General features: G+C 40.8%; 4 protein-coding genes across 7 annotated transcripts in view; 3 read left to right on the top strand and 1 right to left on the bottom strand.

The window, feature by feature from the left end:
* Positions 1 to 1,618: 1,618 nt before the first annotated feature.
* Positions 1,619 to 11,081, top strand: polk (polymerase (DNA directed) kappa). Of its 3 annotated transcripts, none has more exons than XM_027015059.3 (15): positions 1,619 to 1,697; positions 1,992 to 2,147; positions 2,742 to 2,861; positions 3,055 to 3,207; positions 3,721 to 3,852; positions 3,971 to 4,121; positions 4,459 to 4,656; positions 4,786 to 4,910; positions 5,071 to 5,237; positions 6,465 to 6,497; positions 6,774 to 6,870; positions 7,181 to 7,352; positions 7,911 to 9,095; positions 9,240 to 9,276; positions 9,456 to 11,081. In XM_027015059.3, the coding sequence occupies exons 2-15, from the start codon at positions 2,025 to 2,027 to the stop codon at positions 9,556 to 9,558; spliced, it is 2,796 nt and encodes a 931-aa protein (XP_026870860.3). In that variant the 5' UTR covers positions 1,619 to 1,697; positions 1,992 to 2,024; the 3' UTR covers positions 9,559 to 11,081. The 3 variants fall into 3 exon arrangements, with proteins under 3 accessions (XP_026870860.3, XP_081570212.1, XP_081570213.1); XM_081714086.1 differs by having other exon boundaries at positions 4,786 to 4,964; XM_081714087.1 differs by lacking the exon at positions 1,619 to 1,697 and adding an exon at positions 2,251 to 2,575 and having other exon boundaries at positions 2,031 to 2,147; positions 4,786 to 4,964.
* Positions 11,082 to 11,218: 137 nt separating this feature from the next.
* ankdd1b (ankyrin repeat and death domain containing 1B) lies at positions 11,219 to 17,965 on the top strand. Its single transcript, XM_027015058.3, has 15 exons — positions 11,219 to 11,999; positions 12,516 to 12,616; positions 12,849 to 12,947; positions 13,045 to 13,143; positions 13,252 to 13,356; positions 15,304 to 15,408; positions 15,609 to 15,707; positions 15,818 to 15,916; positions 16,071 to 16,169; positions 16,365 to 16,463; positions 16,551 to 16,649; positions 16,750 to 16,845; positions 17,181 to 17,382; positions 17,608 to 17,739; positions 17,868 to 17,965. Exons 1-15 carry the CDS (start codon positions 11,828 to 11,830, stop codon positions 17,921 to 17,923), a joined length of 1,662 nt encoding a protein of 553 aa, XP_026870859.2. The 5' UTR covers positions 11,219 to 11,827; the 3' UTR covers positions 17,924 to 17,965.
* poc5 (POC5 centriolar protein homolog (Chlamydomonas)) lies at positions 17,941 to 25,118 on the bottom strand. Of its 2 annotated transcripts, XM_081714089.1 has the most exons (13): positions 25,036 to 25,118; positions 24,496 to 24,599; positions 24,205 to 24,352; positions 23,889 to 23,984; positions 23,628 to 23,800; positions 22,776 to 22,952; positions 22,447 to 22,551; positions 21,834 to 22,013; positions 21,401 to 21,566; positions 19,807 to 19,955; positions 19,254 to 19,361; positions 18,928 to 19,104; positions 17,941 to 18,637 (listed from the first exon to the last, which is right to left on the bottom strand). In XM_081714089.1, exons 2-13 carry the CDS (start codon positions 24,577 to 24,579, stop codon positions 18,494 to 18,496), a joined length of 1,707 nt encoding a protein of 568 aa, XP_081570215.1. In that variant the 5' UTR covers positions 24,580 to 24,599; positions 25,036 to 25,118; the 3' UTR covers positions 17,941 to 18,493. The 2 variants fall into 2 exon arrangements, with proteins under 2 accessions (XP_081570215.1, XP_081570216.1); XM_081714090.1 differs by lacking the exon at positions 19,807 to 19,955 and having other exon boundaries at positions 24,496 to 24,598; positions 25,036 to 25,097.
* Positions 24,449 to 25,154, top strand: part of sv2ca (synaptic vesicle glycoprotein 2Ca) — a 32,626-nt gene continuing 31,920 nt past the window's right edge. The window contains exon 1 of the mRNA XM_027015070.3: positions 24,449 to 24,539. The gene's annotated coding sequence lies outside the window, so the exon portion shown is untranslated. The remainder of the gene's footprint in view (positions 24,540 to 25,154) is intronic.

The raw sequence follows: 25,154 nt of genomic DNA, 5'->3' as shown, positions 1-25,154 counted from the left end.
TGTGCAAAAATTCTGAAGTGAAAAACAAGAGGCCTTCCAATGAAGGAAGCCACATGTTTGTAGTAGAGGATAACCAATCACTTATGGTATATAGCTGCTATACCATCAATTTTTTTAAACCTTGCAATATTCACCTGGCAATATTTAAAGTGTTTTTGTAGAAGTCAAAGAGTACTTCTTATATACTTGCAGGCAGTAAATAAGACAAAATGCCAAAAGCAAAGCACTCACTGAGGAGGTGACCAAAAACTATCCCACAGCAGTTATAAAAACCAATTATAAGGAAATGACTGCTGTCAAAATGTAGGAGAAATAGGATAAAGGTCAGTAATAAAAACAAAAACAAACAAACAAACACCATAATGAAGGAACAGTGGAAATAAAGTAACCTCCTTTGGGACCCAAGCATAAGGTATTCCAAACCCAGTTCAGTTGTTTGCTGATTGTGAATTGATTTGACTGCAGGCAGATACAGTATAAGAATAAAGGAGGTTGACTGGAGAACTGAGGGTGGGGACATTCTGCCAGGCTGTTTATCACCTCTTAATGTACACAATTTGGACTGCAGTTTAAGCATTTATCCATATCATGTGCATTAAAATGTGCAATTTGTTTAGAAGGTGGCTTCTAAATCACTACAAACAAAACCAAATGGAAAAGACCAGAGTTTAAGATTTCATAAGTCCCAAAGCCTTGATCTTGAATCTAACTGTGTTACATTTAGATTCACACTTGCACTTAGATTACATTGTTCTTGTTGCTCTCTTGTTGGGGAGATTAAAGGAGGACATCCTGGCGAAAATGAGTAACCCCACACAGTAAACGCACCAGTGTAGAATGTGCATGCACGCACAGTGCTATGGGCGGGGAGCAGGTTCACACAAAGTCATTTCTCTCCCTTTTGTTTGAGACAAAATTGCTAGCTGAGTCACCATTTGACAGTTAATTGTGAATATATGAAATTCAAAAAACCCAATTATAAAGTAGTCAGGGGAAAGGAAAAAATAATACAATGTGTGTGCTTTATACACTTTAGTTTTAACAGTATGCCGTTTGACCTCTTGCCCAAGGTCATAAAATTGTGTGGTATTAGAGTTTTGTTTATCAGGATACCCACAGAACTGATCTGTGGGTAAGGTATCAAAGACAAAGGGGGAAAAACGTGGGCATTGTGTATCAAAGCAATTTAAAAGGTGGAGAAGTCAGACCATAAAAGTGCCAGTGTAACAAAACAGCTTCCTTCATAGACTTGCTTTATGAAAGAAAAATAAAGAAAGAAATAGAGATGAGATCTTGGCTTCCCATATTAATGGCTCCACCTAACGGTATATGTTTCAGTTTTTTTTTTCGTTTTTTTTTTCAGGAAAACAAAAAGAAAAGGGAAATGCGGAATTACAATATTAAAATAAAAGAACTCAGTTTGTGAAGTCTGAAATTATCACTAAGATAAAATCTGTAGGATTTGAAAGATATCTTTCTGAAAGAACGTTGCACTCACAATATATGAATAGAGTTATAACATTTTATGAGGATAACATGATACACGCTAGTTTACAGGGAGGAAATATGGACTCCAATACAGCAGAGGGCAACATATAGCTTTTTCTTAGTTTACGAGTCACCATCATTGCGAAGAAGTTTGAAAATGGCAGCGAAGAGAATGGAGCTGTCAAAGTTTTTCTGACGTTAGGTCCGAGGTAAACGCAATTATTACTTATCAACTATTTTGTGTTATCGTTATATAACTAGTTATATATAGTTAGACAGATGATGACAGCAACAATAATTAAGTCATTTACTGTGCGATGTAACTGTGGTCATTTAGATAATTTCCTAACCAGCCTTGTGATGTAGCTAATGTTACTTAGCTAACCTACCGATCTAGCTACCTAACAAAGATAACGTAACTGACACAACAAAAAACAAGAATTAAACTGTTCCATATTAGTTGTTTTTTTACGGTAGTTGTATTTACCTAACCTTCAAAACAGGTGAATGGAATTACAGTTGCTGTTTACCAAAAGATGGACGGGACGGCGGACAGTAGAGAGGGCATGCTCTCTAGAATGGCGCTCAATGACAACAAGGCTGGCATGGAGGGCCTCGACCGCGACAAAATCAACAACATTATCCTCGAGGCGTCCAAGGTTTGCCAAACGTTTTCGTTATTAGCGCGGGTGTGCAAGGTTGACTCGGTAATGCGTCGTAAGTAACGTTATCTCTAGGTAATTTATATATTTCCATATCAAGATTCATTCTACCTGATGGTGTCTAGCTTCTTGGTGCTGGCAGTGAATCCACAATTAAGGTCATGTAATCTCCGTAATCTACACCAGACAGTTGTTTTTACATGTTGAAACCATGTAGCAAAAGACAAAGAAAATTGTCCAACTGCACTTGTTCTTTGTTTATATTTCCCGGGGCTCGGGTGTTGAACTTGGCCACACCCAGAGGAGCACCTTCACTACTTTCTTTGGCAGAGATATTTTTGGGGATGTTTGATATGTGAAACTCATGCCTAATCCCACTGAAAATTAAGAGGATTATAGTTGAGTCTTGAGTTGTACTCCATTAAGTGAGTTTTCTGAATGAAAACAAACAAAGCTGTTTGTAAACTCTAATCATTACATATACTTGCACATCCTTACACTTATTCTACTGCTAATTCTTACTAGTTGCATTGCATTTGGCTAAAAAGCATCAAAAAAGGTGTAATGACTGATTCTGCATCTTCGTTGTAGGGCTCCAGGTTCTATGTCAATGAGGTAAAAAAGGAGCAGCAGGTAAATGAGCGCATCGGGAAGATGATGAGACATAAAGCTAAACTCACTGAACAGCAGATACAAAAAGCGCAAGCTGAGGTATTTCAAGTTTGGGGTTTTTTGGGGTGGGGTGGGTGGGGTTGGTCTGTATGGAGGTTCTTTCTGCACTCGAAAATGCTTTGTTTACTTCAGCTATCCTTTGGCTAGCTTGTCAGTTATTTGCACTTTTCACATTACTCCTGTGTTGCTCAGTGAGGATGTGCTCATGCTGCTGACTGTTCCTGCCATGTAGGTGGAGAAGCTGTCCGCAGAGCTGGAGATGGGTCGTGAGCTGGGCCGGGTGATCGTGCACGTGGACATGGACGCGTTCTATGCTGCCGTGGAGATGAGAGACTGCCCGGAGCTGAAGGACAAACCCATGGCTGTGGGATCCATGAGCATGCTGGTAAGGACCCTGGCAGGAGCCTGACTCTGCCCCTTCAGCCTAAGATCACGTTCTTTGCTTGGGGTCGACGTTGCAGCAATAATTGGATTCCTCATGCATTGTGGTTTACACAGTCCTATTCAGAATGCATGCATGTTTAGTCTTAACAAGGTTGTATCTAATTTTTGAGGGGGGAAATGGGCTTAAGAACCAAAAACTAAAAAGATCTCACAATCTATGGTATAGATCACTCTGGTTGCCTTGTTCTCTAACTAGCTGTTTATTAAAAACCTGGAACTTTACTGTTTTACTGTGATGCGACAAACTGCTGCTATTTGGCACACAGTTTGGTCACTGAAATAAACACTATTCATGAAATAAAGAATGCCCATCTGCAATTTAGTCTAATCGAAGGTTTATTCTGGGTTTCTCATTTTCACGAACAGTTTTGATTTTGGCCTCATAGAAATCAGTGTTTGCTGTCTATCTATAAATGTGTTATTGAATTTGTCATTGTATGTTTGACATCGGCAGTCCACTTCTAACTACCATGCCAGGAGATATGGTGTTCGTGCAGCCATGCCAGGCTTCATCGCCAAGAAGCTTTGTCCAAATTTGGTCATCGTGCCACTCAACTTTGATAAATACACAGCAGTGAGTGAACAGGTAATGGTCAAATCTTTAGGCCCTGGTAGCCATTATAACTGTTTATCGAGCTAATATAACTGTCTATCAAGCCAGCATATCTGTCTGTCTGACATATTTACGTGTGTTTGTCTCGAAGGTACGAGAGGTGTTTGCAGCATATGATCCTCACTTTCTGCCCATGAGTTTAGATGAAGCTTATTTGGACATCACTGAGCACCTTCACGAGAGGCAGCACTGGCCTGAGTCTATGAGATCATATAAGTCCTGTGATGCTCAGAGTGGAGAAGGTGACTGACTGATATTCATATAGAAACCTCACTGTACACTGAAAGACACTGTTGGAAGTTTGACTTTTGCATTGTACTGTTCAAAGTACCCAAGAAATGACATTACAAAATACAACAGATCTAGCTGCTTAGTGTTAATACCTTCTACCCTAAACACATTTACACACACAGCATACTCACAAATGCCATACATACACACCTGCACTCTTGCACTGTGAAACAAAAATTAGGAGCACACACAGCATACTCACAAATGCCATACATGCACACCTGCACTCTTGCAGTGTGAAACCTTCATGTTACCTGGCTTTTTGCTTCCCTTTTCCCTATGAAAAAGAGATGGATAAAACCAAGAATGAGGTTCCAGTGGAGACAGATAATCTATCCCCTGTCCTGTTTGAGGACAGTCCAAGTTCCTCCCCTAGTCTCCCAGGGTCTGATGGGAAGGTGGAGGTGTTTGGGACGAGCCCCGAAGAGGCTGTGAGGGAGATGCGCTTCCGTATCGAGCAGAAAACTTCGCTGACCGCCAGCGCCGGTGAGTCAGACAAGAATTGTTCTCATTTCTTTATTCATAGCCCTTGCAAACAGGTATGCAATATACATATAGCATGGGAGGACATCCATGAAAGATGTGTTTTGGTTGTTTGTTTCGTCTCTGCCGCAGGCATCGCCCCGAACATGATGCTTGCGAAGGTGTGCAGTGACAAGAACAAGCCCAATGGTCAATACAGCATCCTCCCTGAGAGACAGGCTGTGATGGACTTCATCCGGGACCTACCTGTTCGCAAGGTACATCACCTCCTCTTCTCCCTCTGTCCATCCCGAGCAAAAATCATGGCAGAGGTGAGATAACTACAGAAGTGCTAAACACAGCAGCTGTTTAACATCCGCGCCCCAGCCCCTGCCGTTTTTAACGATTCTTTGCATAAATGCTGCATTTCCATCACAGGTTTCAGGGATCGGGAAAGTGACGGAAAAGATGCTGGCAGCCCTGGACATCTTCACTTGTGCCCAGCTTGGGCAGCAGATGACAGTGCTGTCGCTGCTCTTCTCAGAAACATCCTGGCACCATTTCCTCCAGATCTCCCTGGGCCTTGGCTCTACACGCATAGAGAGGTGTGTAACGCTTGCCTGCCCTGTCCATCCGAGTTACAGAGTCCAAATATTTCTTTGTCTTAAGCATACACTATTGCCATAACAGACTACCTGATAGCTCTTATTGAAAATCCCAAATACCAAACATCGGTTTATTTTTCCGATTTGTTTGTTTTATAATTAATAGCTGTTGATTAGATATAATTAATCTCCATGAGAGTAGATTTAGAAAATTAAGGGCTATATGGATGTTGAAGTACCCTGTTACATTGGCATGCTTTCTATAAGACCATTACCTCTAAGTGAAATGTGACTATTCACTGGCCTTTATGCATGTAGGCAAGGCTAGTGCATGTCTCACTAATTAAGTTCAGTGAATCCTGATCTGCTGCAAAAATAGATTTTTTTTTTTAGTATTTAACTTTCTTAATTTTGTCCTTAATTTTGTAGGAATGCTAAAATAAATGTAGAATAAGTCTAGTCCAGCCTCTAGTGTAATGTGTTTTGCTTGTTTACATGAATGTAGTTTGAGTGACACTTCAGCGTGAAGTTCTGCTTGTCAGTAGTGCTGCACAATATAGACAGCAATACGATTATATATTGATTTCATTGCTATTGCATTATATCTTGCAGTTAATTAAAACGGAATATTGGTACATCTCAGATGTTTTGTGGTTAAAGGGTGTTGAACATTACTTTGGCCAAAATTATTTGTTTATTGTATCATGTGACCTCTGCGATTCATAAACATGACCACAAATATATGAGGATGGGTCAGGATGTTCACAGCACATGCTAAAAATATTCACATTTGTCTGAGTATTTGAATATTTGCATCCTTCAGGCCAATATTGCAATAAAATTGTCAACAGATCTAAGGAGCTGCCCTGCAGGTTAGTGTGATATCCACAGACTGAGTGGATAAATAAGCAAAAGTTTGCTTGGGAGTTCAACAACAGGAAAAAAGGATTGTCTAAGAACAAAATTAGAATAGTCAAAATTGAATATTGTTTCCATTCTCTTCTAAGTATGCGGGAACGTATGAAAATGTTTGTCTGTGGTAACAGGTCATGGGCTACAGTTGTGTGGGACATTGCTTTAACTCTTGTTTAGTCCAGAGTCAGGATATAATGGAAGGAGTATTGATGGAAGCAGAATATAAGCACAGGGACTTAAGACCTGATCATAATTTTATATTTATGCATTATAGATTTTCATCTTTTTTAAAAAAAAATTTTTTTTCTGCAGAGACTCTGAGAGGAAAAGCATGAGCACAGAAAGGTAATTTGCTGCCTCAAAGCAGTTCACAGCCAGTAGCCAGTCTCACATGCTCTCAGAATGCTGTTTTTCTCACCCTCACTCAGCGCTTCTTGTTGTTCTCCACATCCCTTGTTTCTTGTACTGCCTGCATGGAGTCATTCTGTACTAGATCACCCAGAGCAGAGGTCACCCACAGTGATGTTTTTAATGGTTTTTAACGGGAAAATGGAGATGCAGTAGCTGCTGTCTGGCCTGGTGATTAGAACAGCATTCCGTGTCAATCATTTTCCGTGTCAGGACATTTGGAGAGATGAGCGATTCTGAGGAGCAGTATGCCCTATGCAGAGAGCTGTGTCGTGACTTGGCACAGGACCTGCAGAAGCAGGGCCTCAAGGTACGTTATGGAAATGGAGATCTTTATCAAACAATAAACTTCTTTTCTTCAGTCTTAACATGCACATTAAGTTTGTCCTGACCTGCCTGCAACAGTAGATATCTTTATGTTTGCTTTTAATCTTGCATGCTAAAAAAAAGCTAAGTCTAGCCCAGCCTCTAGTGTAATGTGTAACTTTGCCTGTTTAAATGGACTGTTTACATAAGTGAGGCTTCTGTTTCAGTGCAGTTATGATTTAGCTTAGCTGCCAGCATTTGTACTACAAATAAATAGATTTAACACCTTGCTAATTGTGCTGTTTCACATATAGGGCAAAACGGTTACCTTGAAATTAAAGAATGTCAGCTTTGAGGTGAAGACCAGAGCGCTTACACTGCAGTGTGCCGTCTGCACCGAGGAGGAGATTTTCATCCCTGCTAAGGAGCTTCTGAAGGCTGAGATTGACTATGTCAGCCCCCAGCTACTGAGGCTTAGACTTATGGGTACACGTTTATTTTTTCAGTAGTGTCTTCTAATATTACTATGTTGGTTTTTGAATCCACTTGGGCAGAAACAAACTTCTCCCTTACCTCAGGGCATCATCGCACAGTTTTGCTGTTGTTAATTACTATACGAGATGTGCAGTTCTTTGTGTGCCCATTAAATGTTCTTTACACCTCATGTAATTCCATCAAATTTACTACAGCAGTTTGCATAACTCATTTGTTAGCAGAATAGATTTTTCACCTGTCATTAGGCTCAGTAATAGCTTTAATAATTGCCTTCAGTGAGATGATTATTAGCACAAATATTGAATCATTTTTTTCTACATTAGTAGACAATATTAATAACTATTAATCATAATGGTAAAACTCTTTAAAACCACCACACTGAAGATCCAACAATTACGAATCAAAGTCTAGAAATGTTTTCTCGTGAGCATGCATTTGCAATGTTGCAAAAGCTACCTTTTTTTTTTTTTTTTTTTTTTTTCCCCTTCATATTTTGGTTTGACAACTCCAGTATTTCAATTCATGATGGACTTCATCTCTGTGGTATAGGTGTTCGGGTTTCAAGCTTCATCAACACTGATGACAAACAGCCCCAGCAGAAGAGCATAGTGGGCTTCCTGAAGATAGCAGCACGTTCTCATAGTTCACAATCCAAGCCTGAAATGGCTAGTTTGTCAGAATGTAGGGTCAGTTCTCAAAGGCAACCACCTGCTGAGTCCTGGAGTGCCTCAGCTGGAGGGCAAACACTCAGGCCTCTTAGTAAGTGGCGAACTGAATCTGGAGACACCAGAGGCCCTAAGCAGCAGACCTTCTTCCAGATGGCCCATTCAAAGAGGTTGCAAGATCAAGCTTGGCAAGAACCAAGCTCTGTGTGCACAAATGACACAGACAATTTTTTGGCCACAGACTCAATCCACAAATCTGGCTTTTTTACCGCAACAAGCCATAAAACGGACAAAATAGGAAATACGCAAACAAGCTCATCAATAACGCATGCAGAAACGGAGCAAAACGCACTCGAAACAGACACGACCTTGCCTACAACAAGCACAGTATCACATGCAACTCAACGCGCTGACAAGCCAGCATTAGGAAAAACGCAGTCAAGTCCACCGGAGTGCTTCACGTGCCCTGTGTGTTTTAGTGAAATGCAGTCTAAAGACCTTGCAGCGATCAACCAGCACATCGATGAGTGTCTAAAGTCCAGTGCAGCGGACAGTGAGAGTTGTCACATGGTCTCGGATCAGAATGTGTATGTAGACCCAAAACAGGTGGACAGGAAGGATGAAGATCAGCAGTTGTCTCATCAGTCCAAAGCCACAGATTCAAGCTCAGGAAGCAAAGAATCACTGGAGACTCTGAACAAAGGCTTGTTAAAAAGTGTTGAGGAGGAACAACACCCCAGTTCCTTGAATGCAATCACAGCAGCATTTATTTTTGAAAAAGGTGAAAAATCCAATTTGAGAGAGCCAACGATGAATGAAAAGTGCTTACTTCTGCCTGATTCTGGAACTATAGCCTTACTCCAGACCTCTGAGGTACTAATGATGTCATTGGAGGAGAAAACCTCCACCTTGACATGCCCGGTGTGTAATCAGCCTCAAGATACAGATGACCTCACTCTCTTCAACCATCATGTGGACATGTGCCTCAACCAGGAGGTGTTGCAGGGTTTCAGGGATACTGTGTCACCACAGGCTCAGACAGCTGTATTATTCCCACAGAAGATCAAAGGTCAGTCTTTTGGAGATATTTATCTGTCTATCTATCTGTCTTGCCAGCTAGCTATGTCTTATACTACTTGTTAGCATTTGCTTTTATGTTGGTTAATGTGGAACAGTCATTCCTCCCTAATTGAATGTGATATTTGTCCTGCAGATGACAGAGGATGTAGTGCAAGAGGAAAGAGCAAAAGGTCTGGTTCTTTTATTAAATCCTTTTGTACAGTCACACCAGATGTTGACATCTCTTTGAACAATAGCACTGCTTCTGAATAATTTGATTATTCAGAAGGATATTTGGATTTGCTTATTTTGTGATGTATACAGCACAATGCAGCAAGGTGTATTTGTATGTGTACCTAAATACCTGCAGGCGAGGATCACCACCACCACCTCCCTCAAAGAAAACCAGACCCACTGGCCCAAGACACACCATTGACAAGTTCTTTAAAGGAAACAGCAACCAGAAATTCTAAATATCATCTGTACAACTTCTCCAGAATGGAAAAGTTCAGACCAAGAGCAACAGCTTGCAGTGAAGTAACATATTAGAGGTATTCGTTGGGAAATTACTGTTTTGTTTAATTTCCCCTCCGGGTAAAGAAAAAAAAAATCCACATACAAGTAAACAGGTGTTTGAGAAGAATTGTTCCTGTCCAAAATGGTAATCATGTCAAAGGAAAATGGTGAGCACTTTAGCACTATGTACTTAATTTAAAACAAAGGCACTGGTAGCAACCGGAATGCCAATTAACTTTTATTTTTATACTTGGAACAAAATGCTTATAATTTTGTGATGTAATTACTGACAGACTAAGCACGTTCCCAGTCTTGTACAATATCATCTGAACTCTTAATGAGAAATAAATATATTAAACGTTTTGTTACTGTACCAGTAACCTGGTAAAAACAAAACAAGCTTTCATACCAAAAAATTCTGTCCGGCATATCGCCAACAGCAAGCAGGCTCCCGGCCCATTCCTTTAGTCAGATGACCGAGTGGCACGATTAGTCCCTCCCAACTTCCGTGTTCCATGTTTTCCGTCTTGTGTATTTTAGTTGCATGCGTAGTTTAGTTTTCTCCGCTCCTCGTTTGATTTTCCACAGCTGTCTCTCGTTTCTAGTCTTGTTAAGTCCATGTATTTAAACCCTTATGCGTTCCCTATGTCCTGGCTGTTCAGTTTATTTGAATCCGTGCGTTTGTGTTCATTGCGGTTGTTAGAAAATTTGAATGTCTTAATACTTGAAAGCCTGTATCTGCTTGTTTGTATGTTTTGTACTCCGTATCTATATGTTTCTTATAGCCATCGTGTTTGTTTGTTAGTCTTAGTTCTTCCTAGCGTCTTTATTATAGCCTGCTTCCCCAGTTTGCCTTCGGTTCGTTTATCCTATCCCTTGTTTTGTGTATAATGTATCCTCGTACTCTCCGTGTTGGCTCTATGACTATGGACCGTTATACCGACTCTGACTTTGGATTTGCCTCTAATAAATCTCGCTCCTTTCCGCACATGCGTCCGTCGCCCTACCGCTCACCGTTACAGAATAAACAGCCGAGGGACCGGGACCACAACAGGGTTTAAATACATGGAATTAACAAGACTAGAAACGAGGGACAGGTGTGGAAAATCAAACGCGAGGTGGAGAAAACGAAATTACGGAATGGCGCTAAAGTACACAAGACGGAAAACATGGAACACAGAAAAGGGAGGGACTAATCGGGACACTGACTATGACAACAAATCGCAAACGAAGTATACAGTATCGCTAATAGTGTAAATTTTTAAATAGCTTACATTTTTAAAAATGGTTTTCGCAAACTCACAGGATCTGTTTTCAGTGTAGAAATCACTAAAATACAGAGGCCTGTTATACTGCTGTTTAGGTACAGCAGGTCTGGAATGCTTTAAATTAAACATCGTAATACAGCAAGACTGTAATTTTATATTTATATTTCACATTTATCGTGTAAAAGAAAAATAAATGTGTATGATATCTTTGCCTCTTGCCTCTAAGTGTCTACAGTTACTTTTAAAGAGTGGGTTTGCTGTTTTCCAACCAAGAGTTCCATCATTTAAAATTGTACAAAGTACATCCTGTAATTAACTATGGTTTTGATAAGTATTCCACTTTTCTAAAGTTTTTCGGTGGGTTAAAACAGCTTACTAAGCTGGAAGCTTAAAGCACTTTTGGTTCTTCATTTATGTTTTGCTTCAAACATGTTTTGGAATGTCAGATGTCATTTTTGGAACTATTTGAAATTGTTGCTCTACATCCCAACCCCCTGGTAACTTCCACACTGCATGGTTGTATAGGAAAGAGATCAAAATTCCAGCCCAGCGTACCCAGCTAGTATTTTACACTTGTAAAATATTTCATTCATTGAAATTTGATTGACAACAGACTGAAAATTAGCTATTACCTCAGCTTTCATAAACTTTCGGTACATGATTCCAAAAGGGTACAGCTGTGGTTGGTGGTAATAGGGTTGGATTAAAACTGTTGTAGCAAAACAAGCATGATTTTTCTTAATTTAAAGATGCAAGTGATTACTATGAGTTTTCAAAAATGGTTTTAGCAACTTTTGAAAAGCTTAAATGAGTGTTCCATTTGATTTTCCTTTAATACATTTTACTTGTATGTACTTCTGGTGAGAGCAAATCTGCTTTGGGTGTAGTCTCCCAAAGCAAACAAACCTAGCCACTTCGGAGTACACTCTGTGTCATAGCAAAGAGCTTCGATGGAACAATGGACGAGAGAGTTTTGGCTCTGAAAGAAAGAATCATGAAGCAACCAATGCTGAAAAAAGAAAACCTGAACCCTAAATTATGGATTAAATCAGGGTATGTCAAAGGTGTCACAGACTTCATATTGCCAAAAGAACCAGAGGAAGACACCAGTTTTGATAATGTGGAGATGTGTAAGTACATAACCTTGTGCAAAGTCACAACATGATTAGTTTTGTTAATGTAGTTGTTTACTTACCCTGTTATTAATAAATTAATAGAATTTTAACAGTAATGTCATCATTGCTGAATTATTTTTTGTTCAAACTTGGGTTTTCCATGTTAACTGTAGGTTTGGCCCACACCATGCATAAAGTATAGTATTCTTACATTAGAGCTACAAACACGAGTTTTCAAAAGTACCTCCATTATCCCAGGAAATAATTATACTTTTCTACGTTATATTGTTTGTGGTGTGACGTGTAGGTAACACCATTTATATAGATGCTTCTGCAGTATATAAGCATGGTTGTTTTCATATGTTTCCATGAGTAAATCATTAATGGTCACAGGACCTACTTCAAACCATGTTTGATGTGAACACACAAAACGGATGCTGTTTGTGTGTGCTCAATATGTTAACAGAGATGTCAAAATAAAAGTAACTCCATATGGTCAGTTTTTTGTTTGTTTCCTGTTCTGTCCTCCAGTGCTTGAGGCTGAGAAAGAATACATCGAAGCAGCAAAGAGGAACGATGTGGAAGCCATGAAGGTTTTAGGAAGGGGTGTGAACGTTAATGCAAAAAACGTAGTAGGTCAAATATATTTTAGTAACATTTATTGACCTGAAATACAAACAGTATTTTTAACCTATAAAGTTGATACAGTTAATATTAATAGATGGTCCATACATTCTTTACAACAAGGAAAATATGGAAATTGTGCTTATTGTAACTTTAGGGTCCAGTACAACACTTACTTTCATTTGTGTTTTGATGTGGGCTGAAATAGAAATGTTGTGAATGATTTCTGTCTCATTCCAGCACCATCGGACTGCACTTCATTATGCGGTGGCCTGCAAAAATGTAGAAGCTGTCGATCTCCTGCTCAGGAGGAGAGCAAAGCTGGACTTACCTGACAAGGTAGGCTGTAGAAGCTTTTATTCAAATCAGACTGAAAAAGTCACACACAGAATATGCTGTGCAAATATTGCATCGGCTGTGCGTTCTTTCCGTACAGTACGGAGTAACTGCCATTCACCTCGCAGCGTGGTTCGGCAGTCTAGAAATCCTGAAGCTGCTGGTTCAAAGTGGGGCTGATCAGAGGGTCGAAACCGAGGTGAGTTTGCGATAATCTCTTTCCAGTACTAAGCTTGCTATAATAAGAATAATTCTAAATATCAAACATTATTATGGTACATTACCTTGAATGTCACTCTGTCCCCAGGAAGGGATGAACATGATGCACTGTGCTGCCGTCAACGATCACACTGAAATCGTGCAGTACATCGTCAAAGACCTTCAGATGAGAGAACTCGACAAAGAAGACCATGTAGGCTAGGAAGTTTCATTCTTTTGGTTCTAACTGAAATCACTCTTTGCTTTCAAGAAGGCCATGAACAAAATCTGACCCCCAAAATAAACAGCAAACTCATAGTAATGGAAAGAATGTGTAGTAAGGTTACTATAAACTATACACCACTCAAGGAGCAGTTATCATTTACATAATCCTACCTGAGTGGTTATGGGTTTCATCTTTTCCATTTAATGTTATGTACACTGCTCAAAAATTAAGGAAACACTTAAATCACACACTGGATCTTCAGCAAAAAAATTACTGGAAATCTGTATTGATATAAATTATGTAGTTTGTTCATAACAAAATGATGTTAACAACTGTCAGAGCAAACCAAAATTATCAACCCACTGAACGTTGGATTCAAAATCACACTGAAAATCAAAGCAAATTTTAAAAAAAAAAGTAGAAATCACAGGCTGATCCAATTTGTGCGAATTTCATCATGGCAACTTGTTACTTTGTGGTGTGTATGGCCTCCATGCGCCTGGATACACTCCTGACAATGTCTGGGCACACTCAGATGGCAGATGGTGTCCTGGGGGACCTCCTCCCAGACCTGGATTAAGGCATCAGAGAGCTCCTGGACAGTCTGTAGTACTACTTGGCGGTATTTGGATATGTAATGTCCCAGCGGTTCTCAGTTGGATTCAGGTTTGGAGAACATGGGGGCCAGTCAGTGGCATCAATACCTTCATCATCCAGGAACTGCCTTCACACACTGGTCGTGTGAACCCATGGCCCATTGCACCAGCAAGGTCTGACAATGGATTGGAGAATTTCATCCCAGTGCTTAACAGCAGGCAGTGTTCCACTGGCTATCACATGGAGGTTTGTGCAACCCTCTGAGAATATGCCTCCCCTGACTGTCACTGGCCCACTGCCAAACTTGTCATGGTTAATGGTGTTTCAGGCAGCATAATGTTCACCATGGTATCTCCAGACTATTTTACGTCTGTCATGTGTTCAGTGTGAACATGCTCTCATCTATGAAGATAATGGGATGCCAGTGGCAGACTTGCCAATTCTGTTATACTCTGGCAAATGCTAATTGAGCTGCATGGTGCTGGGATGTGAGCACAGGTCCCCCTAGAGGACGTCAGGCCCTCATGCTACCCTCATGGAGTCTGTTTCTGACAGTTTGGTCAGAAACATGCACACCACTAGCCCACTAGAGGTCATTTTATATGGCTCTGCCAATGCTCGTCCTGTTCCTCCTCACACAAAGGAGCAGATACTAGTCCCCAGATGCTGGAGTCATGACCTTATATGGCCCTGTCTAACTCTTTGTGTAATGGCCTGTGTCCTGGTATATCCTCCATGTTCTTGAAACTCTCCTGGTAGACACAGCAAACCTTCTTGTGGGACATATGGATAGGACATATGGATGTGCCATCTTGGAGGAGCTGGACTACCTGTGCAACCTGAAAGTGATGCAGGTACCATCTCATGCTAGCAAATTACAAGGACACTAGCAAATTGCACCACTACATTTACTTTAGAGAAGAATCAGTCAGGAAGGATAAGGAGAAAGTAATTATCTGTGGCCAGGACCTGTAAAACCATTCCCTTTTTGGGGGTTGTCTTGCTATTGCCTTTCCAGTGCACCTGTTTTCACTTTCATTTGCACCAAATCATGTCAAATTGCTTTACAATCGCTTATGCTTCCTAGATATTGACAGATTGATATCCCTCAAGTTTAATTGACTTGGTGTTACACTATGACGATTGTTTTCTCTTAATCTTTTTGAGCAGTGGGCATAATTCTACACAATGCCACGTGGGTCATGAATGGCTTAACTTATTATCTGCAGTATTGTGCTTAATGGTACCTGGAACTACCTGTGCCATTACAGGCTTCATTTATTACTTTAACGTGTACAGACAGATGTGCCTAACAGTTACGTTCTCTCTGTGTGACAGCATGGCAGCAGGCCTTTTGCTGTTGCGGCAGAGCATGGCCGCGTGACAATGCTGCAGATGATGATGGAGGAGGATTACAAAATGGCGACCATGGAAGGAAACCAGGTTTTTGTATAGTTTTCTCTGCGGCACTGAAGCTAAATTTTGTGGTGTGTGCTTGACAGTGTTTGTGGATGTGGATGTGGATGTGGATGTCACTAAAGTAGAAAGCTACTCCCAGCCGGGCATCACAAGTGTATGTGACCTGTCCAGGGCATGAGGGCTTAACCTCACTAGACTCTGTTTCTCAACCTCTCTCTTGGCAGAATGGAGACACGCCTTTGCATCTCGCTGCTAGGAATGGTCATCTAGAAGCTATGCAGTTGTTGCTCGAGAGCTTTGCGATCCGTAATGAAGTCAATCATGTAAGGGCCTTGGTGAAGTATAACAAAAATGACACAAGTCAAATACCTCAGTACACAATGGTAGAAACCACATTCTGAATGAATGAAGGATGTTAATTTGTTGTTTCTAGGATGGGGAAACAGCATTGTATCTGGCTGCAGATGGAGCTTATGAGGACTGTGTTTTAGCTCTACTGGAAGCCAACTGTGACCCAAACACTCATACTCTAGTATGTAAGAAGCCCCTTAGATAGAAACTTGGAGGTGGCAAAAGCTCAGGTCTTTTACCTTCATGAATGTAGGAAGATCTTGGAGTAGTCATTTGATTCCACAAACTAATGATGCTTTTTGGTTTCTATTATGGTGTGTTCTGTTGGATCACAGAACGGGACAAGTCCTCTCCATGCTGTGTGCGAAAAGGGCCATACATCTGTGGTGAAGCTCCTTGTTAACAGTGGTGCTCAGATGAACATTCAAAACAATGTAAATCACTGAAACTGCTTTTCTAAATACAGACATATAGTAGGCCTACTTCTTTCATATAGAATGGTTTGATTATATAATATATTCGAATGTCACTAGTAAGGTGTTTCTGATGAATCATGAGATCATAAATTGAATAGGTCAAGAGATGCGATATTAGCTTTGCTAAAATAAATGAAACTATATTTTTTCTAGTACTTACAGACACCATTCCACCTGGCAGTGAAGAACTGTTACATTCCTGTGATCCACACACTGCTGGAGTCGGGCTGTGACCCGAACATCACAGATCATGTGGGTTCTGTGGTAAATGTTCTTCTGTAATCATGTATGCTTATGCATTTCAAACGAGCTCATGGAAGTGTGTTCCACCCTTTTCAGCTGGGTCAGACAGCCCTCCACACTGCAGCAGAACTGGGCAAGGTGGATGTGGTGGAGATGATACTGAAAGCTGGTGTGGATATGGAGATCAAAGACAGGGTAGGCTGATTTTTAGCCATACCAGAAACATTATGGAATGTCAAATTTATTGAAGTTGTGAAATTTCACTGAAACGTTCTTCTATATTTGAAAAATCCAGCAGGGTAAAACAGTCCTCGGGGTAGCAGCAAGAGCTGATGTAGTGATCATTGTAGACATGATAATCAAAGCTGAAAGATACTTCAACTGGATAAGGGTGAGTATTTGGTATAAAATAGCTGGAATGGGACTATGCTGTAGACTGCATTTAAATCTTTCTTGGTATTAATCTTTCGTGATGTCAATCACTTTTTATTTCCTCAGCCATTCAATATTAGCATAAAAAGTTAATCTAATTTTACTCTGTATATATTGCCATGCCTAAATGTCATTCAATCTTATTTATTTTGTTAGAGGGCTTGAATACCACAAAACATATTGATAATTCAATATAATATGACAAGTTAATAATGTAGATAAAGATTTGCCAGCCCTAATACTTGATAATGCGCCCAGCCAGACTGTTTTTCAAAGCTACGGGCCCCTTTTCAGTCCAGTGGAGAAGTTACCGAGAGCCTCCATGATGAATATCCATTGAGGTTTAAATTGGATCACCGCCCTGAAACGAAGCAGGTCCGTGACATGATGTGGAACCTGGCTTACAAGATGCTAAAGAAGAACGAGTGGAAGAAGTTAGCACAGCACTGGGACTTCACTGAGCAGCAGGTGGCTGCCATCGAGGAGCAGTGGACAGGTGGTGGTTCTGGCTCCTCTGAGACCAGCTCACTTAAGCCAACACTTCACCCAAAAAACACTAATGTAGTTAATGCTGTAGCGTAGTGTAGAAACAAGTGTTGTGGTTGCTGGGACAGTTACATGTGGCTCCTACTGGACCCTCAATTTAATTCCAACCTAACATCAATGCTTGATGCAGCGGTTATCCTAGAGTACATAGGGACTTGACTGCATGTGTTTGTAGGTCCCAACAGCTACCAGGAGCATGGAAACAGGATGCTACTGATATGGCTCCATGGAGTGGTGGTGGCACAGAAAAGCCCAAATAAAGAGCTTTACCAGGCACTGATCTCTGTCGGGAATCTGAAAATGGCAGGTATGACTAGATACATTTTTCATTCTATAGACTCCCCATGTTGTTAAGCTTTCAAACTACTAATTCTTCGCTGAAGAATATGTGAAGAAAATATGATTTCATATGCAGTATCTCTTTTGTACTGACAGAAAAACTAAGGATGGAGGGAGAGGACACTGGTAATCGGAAATGTACAATTTCATGAAGCAGTGCAGACTAAAATAAAGTGAAGCAAAGCTTTATTTCCCATGAAGGAGTCACTCACATTTTTACTGTCACCCTAATGGTACATTACATTAACAAGCCTACCTGACTGATGAATGGTGACCATATTACATTCATTCTCATCAACAAAAGAAATTATTACAGGATTGTGCATGGGTGGATTTAAATTTGATGTACTGAAGAAAATAATTGCATCACTCATCATCAGGTGAACAGCTACACGCAAGACAAACCAGTGACAATAGACACTATATCATAAAGTAAATAAAAGGGTTCTCTTATAAACAAATCTGATCATTAAATTGCATTAGTATAAAAATACTTCAAATAAAAATTTAACAAAACATTCCAAAAACACTGACAGTAACACATGCATGGTATAAATGGTTTAACGAATTCTTCCTGATTCTCAAATTAGCACAGTCAAACATTTTTGCCAATAAACAAGGTAAAAACTTTTTTATAACCAACTTGTGTAAACTAGTACACCAGTTACACTCACGCCACTCTCATGTGTTCATGGGATAGGCTGTGGGTTGGGACGAGCGAATTAGTCCACTACTTTGATGGAGTGGACGTGAAATGCAGAGGTCTGTCCTCTGGCCTGGCTGGAAGAGCTCTTGGTGCTGGACACAGTTTGACTCTGTAGAGCGGAGCGTGGGAACTTGGCTGCTGTTGCCTGGCTGACAGTACGCTGGGAAAGACCATCAGGGTGGAAGTAGAAAAAACAATGAAGCAATCTGTATTGAACTCTGAAAATTTCTATGCTCTGCAATTACAATTGTGTTTTTCCACCCAAAGTGCTAACTTTGCTAACAATTAATGAATCCTAGTGGGGACCATTTAGCATCATCTTATTTGCATAATGATAACATGCACATAATAGCCTTCATTCATTGGTAGCAGCAGCAGTTTTTGTTTTTTGTTTTTTTAGAAACAAAAAAACAACAACATCTCAGAATATACACAAGCAGGCTCTGTTACCTGAGTGACAGGGTGGTGTCTTTCCACAATGACAGAACTCATGGGTGGGGACACACCCATAACTTGCATGCTGCTGGGAGGACGCCCCATCCTGGTCAGCTCGGAGCGCCCGGTTATGCGTGCAGTCACAGTCTTGGAAGCTTTCTGCTGTCCAGCTGTGACCATCCGTGCACTTGACTACAGAAATGACCAACAAGCCAAGTGCAAGTAACTCACAGTAAATTCAAAGGACTGACAAAGGATAGCTTTCGTGGTACTAAAGATGCAGTACATACAGAGAAATATTCAGTTTGCATCTGAAAAGTTATAGTCAGCAGTGCTTGTACCTGTCTCAAGGAACTTGTGCTGCCTCCTGGTAGTAAAGAGGAGTTCACCACTGTAGTGGAAGGCAGTGCCTCTACAGTGCCATAGCCAGCCTGAGATGTATAGTGACCCTGCAACATGATAATGGGTTTAGACTATTAAATGTGCTTTTAAAAAGGAAATACAATTTGGCTTGAACTGAGCTGAAGTGTACCATGTCTAAATTATCTAGAAAATCTTTTGTCTGGAGACCAATATGCTACTTATGTTTTTGACCATTCAGGAGATAAAACCTTTCATTAATAATGAAGACATGCTATAGAGCCAATCAGAAATCAGATCTGAAGAAACACATTGTTCAGAATGCCTCCAGTTTAACTAAATGTTGAACTAACCAGAAACAGACTGGCTGGTCCAAATCAAATATATAGCTCCCAGGTTAATCTGTTTATTACTAAGCATGACAGTTCCTAATACATAATAAAAAAATAACCGTTTCTTTCCAGTCGAATATGTGCAGTGGTAAGTGGACTGTCCCCTTTATACATCGACCCTGCAGAATTTTTCACGGCTTACTGCTTCTGTGCCTTCTGTATTGCTGTGGGAGGGGCCGGGTGGCACTGGAGAGTCCATAAAGGTTGGGCTAAGGCGTGTGGACGTGCTAGTATGGAACAGACGACCGGATGCTGAGCTGGAGCTGGGCTCGTCCCCCGAGGGCAGGGCATCTTGAAGAAGGAAATTAAACTGCTGCATTTATTTGGTTACAATAAGTACAGTTACAGTCACACCAGTAGACCAGAGGCTCAGTCTGATCTGAGCATGCTAGTGCGAGATGAAGTGACTATCCTTATGGTAGCCTGGTAATTTTAATTTAATTATTTTTTCGGGAACTCACGTATGTAAACTTTGTAGAGCAAAAGGGCCTTTAGCGGTTTAAAGTGAGAGGTATACTGCTGTGCTATGAACAGGCTAGTTTTTATATAGCTCTTATGTCTTGCTTTGGTCTAATTTCTTAGAAGGACCAAGAAGTTAGTCAGTCTGTTGTGCGCAACGTAGGAAACCACCAAGGAGGGAAAAATGAAAGGAAAAATCTTTCCTAAAATGTATTGACTTCTTCTCGATCGCATACTAGCAAAAGGAGATATTCATGAGATACAGTATGTGAGAACAAAATGAAAACGCTTACAAGTACACTACTCAACCCTGCAGTTATTCATTATAAATGGCAGAAAAGGAAATGATTATTCTTAAACTGCTGCCAACATCACCACTTAATATCTATAGGAATATTGATCAGTTGGGTCAATGGAATATGGTCTGCCACTGTTTATGCACCGATATCCAATTCTAACCCCCCCGGATTCTATTCCTGTGTGCTCCTCTTCTTATTTCTTATGTACTTATTCTCAATAGAGGACACGACCAACATGGGCCAACTTAAACTCGAGACCAGGCTATTGCAATAATGAAGGGTGCATCAAAACATCCAGGCAGCGGATCAATGGCCCTAATGACAAACCTTTTGCGTTTATTTTCACTGCAGTACAAAGCAAGCTGGAGGTTGACTGGGAAATCTCAGTTTTCCGGCATGTTCATGCTGCTGGCTCAGAAAACACAGACAGCCCAAACGTTTTTGTTGCTTGGTTGTTCTAAGAGCACCAAATGCATGTGCAGCACTGCCAAACACATGGATTTATAAGGAAGAGATGAAGTGAGAAGTGCTTTAGGTGAGAAGTGCTGTCAGATCATACCCATTTTAATAAACAAAAGGTAAAGTGTCACCTTTACTGCCCAATTAATGCCTACATGGTTTTATTATCTCTCTGGCCTTGTCTTTTATACAGTTCTTGTACTTTTGCTGAACAAATTGCATGCATTAGACACACACATAAATTGCATACAGTATTTTCACCATAAACAAAAGGTGCCAGTCAGAACTTCGAATCCCCTTGGGTTTCCAAGTTGTTGGTAATAAAGTATTACTTACAAAACAATGAGCCATTTATCCAGATACAAGTTATTCTTAGTCTTGGACCAAAGTACACAGTCAATCCTTTTCAGTCACCAAACCAGCCTGTGATTCAGTCAAGGGGTGTCTGGAGTAGTTTAGCCATATCTTAGACACACGTGGGTCCCCAGCATCACTTCTCTGTGGTAAAGGCTAGCTCACCTCGCTCCTGTCCACCTGTCCCTCCAGTGTGGAACATGCTGAGGGCCTCGATGTTGAGTGCGCACACCCCCCGCATGAACGCCTTCTTCATGGAGTCTTCGTAGCGCTCCCTCTCAGCGCGCAGTCTCTGGATCTCGGCCTGGGCCCTGTGCAGGGCGTCCACGTGCTAAAACATACACATGCTCAGTGCAAGTCCCCATATTCAGCTGAACACCACTTGTCATTTGAACAAGATCACTTGGTACCACTGGAATGTACTGTTCTTCTTGGCCTCATTAAAGTCAAAACTAACTGCTGATTAATTGAACTCAGACCATTAAACTGATCAGGGTAGCATGGTATTGTTTTTGTCATGGTCTGGCCACTTTTCAGCCCCCCACCTAGTTTCATCCAGAACACACAGGTTTGTCAGGCTGCCGACAGGTCTGTTTACCTCCGCAAGCTTGGCCTCGTAGTCTGCGGAGAGCTGCAGGCAGACCTCCTCTGCGCGGGCCCGGCATGCCCGCTCCACTGTCTCCCTCCAGTCGGTCTGGATGAGAGAATGCCAGGCAACCCACACCTTCCTTTTCAGCTGTAGATGGTAGTGCTGCTCTGCTACCTTGCTTCCCTGCACCTGTGGTCCAGAGTGGAAAGGAGAGGCAGGCCGTGTAATAAGTCCACAGGCCAGTCAGTCGGTCACTTCCTATTTCACTTTTACACAGATAGAAACTTGAGTGATTGTATTTTGAAAATCTCTTATTCTGTAGAGTATATGGACAGATTTAGAGACACTGGCAATTTAAACTCTTTCCAATACATTTACACCTTTGCAAATCACATAAGAAAATTTTTGGAACTTTATTTTGGGAACATTTTCTGTTAAGTACCAAGTGGTCTATAAGTAAACAACAAACTCTGGGAATGAACTCTGTGAACAACAATCCTGTCCAACACATGAATGAACATGTACATAAACCCGAGCTAAATAAACAGGCATGTGAAAGGATGGAGGTCCTGTGCCTGTGTGCAGCAGCTCTGCTCTGCAGTGGCCTTGTCACGCAGCTCACCTCCTCCCTCGCAGCGCAGCGCTGGAGCCTCCAGTGGGTGAAGCGCCTCATTAGCTCCGTCCGCTCACGCTGCCTGTCAATTGCCCGCGTCAGGTTCATGATGACCTGCCGCAAAGCAGACAACAGCAAGTGACTGTGGACCTGAGGGTGTTTGCATCCTCTACTGTCTGATTTGCATGACAATGTTGATATTGGAAGATAGCTACTAAAATTATACACGCGACCGTTGTTCAGGATCAAGTCATGATTCATTTGCCCAAGTTCTTTGTCAGGCTTGTCTCACACAATGCAATTTTCTTTGCCAGAATAAGAAGGGGAAGAGGACACACCTCATCTTTCCTCTGATTGGAGGTCTGGTAGGTGTTCAGCAGGTCTTTGAGGCCATCCATCTCCACATTAATGCCTGCTACATGAGCAGCATGCCTTTCCCTCTCCTTCTTCATCTCCAGCTTGTGTTGCTCCACCAAGGCCAGTCTCCATTTCCTCAGCTCCATCATCACATTGCTCTGCAAAAATGTTGGTGATTAAGGTGCTATCTACCGGACGTGAAAATGCTCTGCGGGGGGAAGAAAACTGGCAGAGCAGGTTGCTGGCTGCTTTAAAGACAAATCTTGAGCACTGACTCAATTTTGATTTCAAAAATTCAGCTTGTTTGACAGATGTGATTGAATGCTTTTGACCATGAACAGATTTATTTTCTCCTTCACTCATTCTTTCACTTTCATACAGTTCAGTCCAAATGCCTGCTGCCTCACCATTGCATTCTTGCTATTCATCAATATTTTCTTTCTGAATAAAATCTTAATGTCAACTCAAGTATGTACACTTAACCTTACATACCTAGTGATTTAGATTTTTCTCTGAATTACCTATTCTCGATTTTCCAGCTTTGGGATAGCCTGCTCTACTGGATTTTTTTTAGTCCTCATGTCGAAGAACAACAAAGGCAGACTGCAGATGCCAATGCCAGAATCATGCGATAATGTAATGATGCAGCTTCCTGCCTCATTACTTATTGAAAGGACTGACTTTCCTAAATGGTTTACCTACCCTGAAAACTATCATCCAATGTGCTGGAGTATAGTTTCAAAAGAATGAAAAAAAACTAAAAAAAAAAGGGTCATTATCTACCATTATCTATATTATTTAACAGCATTGCAAATTTTAGAGGAAATTCAAACCTTTAGGTTGTTACTCCAGGTTTCCAGAATGTTCTCCATCTTGTTCAGGTTCTCCTCAGAAATGGACATCTCAGTCATTACAGTGACCATAGGATCTGGACTGCTCTGCCCATATCTGTCTGACTCAGTAGTTCTCTGTGATTCTCTTGCAGACCTGGCTATCATCTCCTGCCCTGAAGACAATACAATGTTCACTGACAATAGTAGCAAAGGTACTCTGATCAGGTACTGCTTATGTCTTGTAGTATTAGGTGGATTGACCTTCAGAAAGTTGACTCTGTGGTCTGGATCCTTCAAACTGTGGAGTAGTTGTGCCTGAAATGATCTCACTTGAAGGTGCAGATTGTTTCCCATTTTCTGATATCAAAAACAGATTTCAAGTATGGCCAGGTACTAAATTATAAACACTATAAAAACATGATGAAAGAAACAGCCCCGATATAATATCCAATTGTGTACCTAATATTATTTAATATTTAAATATACCTAGGTTTAAATAAGTCTAGAAGCCTGCAATTGCCATCTTTATCCACTCTTACATATATATGTCATTGCTATAGAGAAAAATTCTTCCAACCCTCATGCTCCTGATATCTTGCATCATCCATTAAACTGGAACTCTGGGCTTTTTTTGAAGTAAGTGAGCCGGTCAGTAGTTGTGATGGACGAGCGGGCTCATACTTTGAAGTGACCACCGCAAAGCGAAGCAGTTCTTCATACTCATCCTATCATGAGAGGTTGTGAAAGGTTAGACATGTGACAGACTTAACAGTACATCACTGCATAAAGTGTGTCATAAACGTATTTAACGATCTATGTAGCTAAAACCTGTTACCAAAAATCTGCTATTATTAAGAAAGCTACTCACTTGAAGTTCAGAAGACACTGAGCTTCCTCTGTCCGAGTCCCTTGGTAAGTTAAGACTATTTGGCTTATCTTCATCTGAAGACATCTTAACACCCGGAAAAAAAACTATGCGAAGCACATGGAATTTACAACCCATACATTTAGTTTTTTACGAGACCTAAACACCTGTTAGCTCACATTACTTTCATAAACATAGCTAGATAATTATCCTAGCTAACCTGGCTAATGAGAATGCAAGCTAGTTCGCTAAACCAATTATTAAAAAAACAAAAACTTTTAGCTAAACGTATAGGTTGAAGTACGTGGCTGCAAAATCGACCTCCTATATCTTAACTAAGATTAGCTAGCGTTATTTAGGAATCTAAAACTAGCTACATGATACCGGCTAATAAACAGAAAACTCTTAGCTAGCTAGCTAGTAATGCATGAACTAGGTAGGCTTGCTAGGTTAATTTACCGAGCTGGCTAGTTATCTGAGGGCTAACATTTCGCAATGGAGCAAACATTTTAGACCGTAACGTTACCGAATAACTGTTATTACCTTATCGATATGACTTCTGCTATGTTGCTAGTACAGCCACAGCACAAACACAAGCATTAATGAATTTGGTGTTTCAAACTGTTGAAGAGTCCAGCAAGCTTTAATCATATAGGCTTAAA

This window comes from Electrophorus electricus, chromosome 5 (genome assembly GCF_041902795.1).
Source record: "Electrophorus electricus isolate QZ-2024a chromosome 5, ASM4190279v1, whole genome shotgun sequence".
NCBI lineage: Eukaryota > Metazoa > Chordata > Actinopteri > Gymnotiformes > Gymnotidae > Electrophorus > Electrophorus electricus.
This window is presented reverse-complemented; position numbering and strand designations above follow the sequence as displayed.

Bases quoted from the DNA above. Each gene is read 5' to 3' on its own strand.
- polk (XM_081714086.1), top strand. From the start codon at position 2,025: ATGGACGGGACGGCGGACAGTAGAGAGGGCATGCTCTCTAGAATGGCG. The intron at 2,862-3,054 runs GTATTTCAAGTT...CCTGCCATGTAG, and splicing joins TACAAAAAGCGCAAGCTGAG to GTGGAGAAGCTGTCCGCAGA. The intron at 3,853-3,970 runs GTAATGGTCAAA...TTTGTCTCGAAG, and splicing joins ACACAGCAGTGAGTGAACAG to GTACGAGAGGTGTTTGCAGC.
- ankdd1b (XM_027015058.3), top strand. From the start codon at position 11,828: ATGGACGAGAGAGTTTTGGCTCTGAAAGAAAGAATCATGAAGCAACCA. The intron at 12,000-12,515 runs GTAAGTACATAA...TCTGTCCTCCAG, and splicing joins TTTTGATAATGTGGAGATGT to TGCTTGAGGCTGAGAAAGAA. The intron at 15,409-15,608 runs GTTTTTGTATAG...CTCTCTTGGCAG, and splicing joins CGACCATGGAAGGAAACCAG to AATGGAGACACGCCTTTGCA.
- poc5 (XM_081714089.1), bottom strand. From the start codon at position 24,579: ATGTCTTCAGATGAAGATAAGCCAAATAGTCTTAACTTACCAAGGGAC. The intron at 21,567-21,833 runs GTAAACAGACCT...TGTATGTTTTAG, and splicing joins ACGAGGCCAAGCTTGCGGAG to CACGTGGACGCCCTGCACAG. The intron at 19,105-19,253 runs GTACAAGCACTG...TCATTTCTGTAG, and splicing joins GCACAAGTTCCTTGAGACAG to TCAAGTGCACGGATGGTCAC.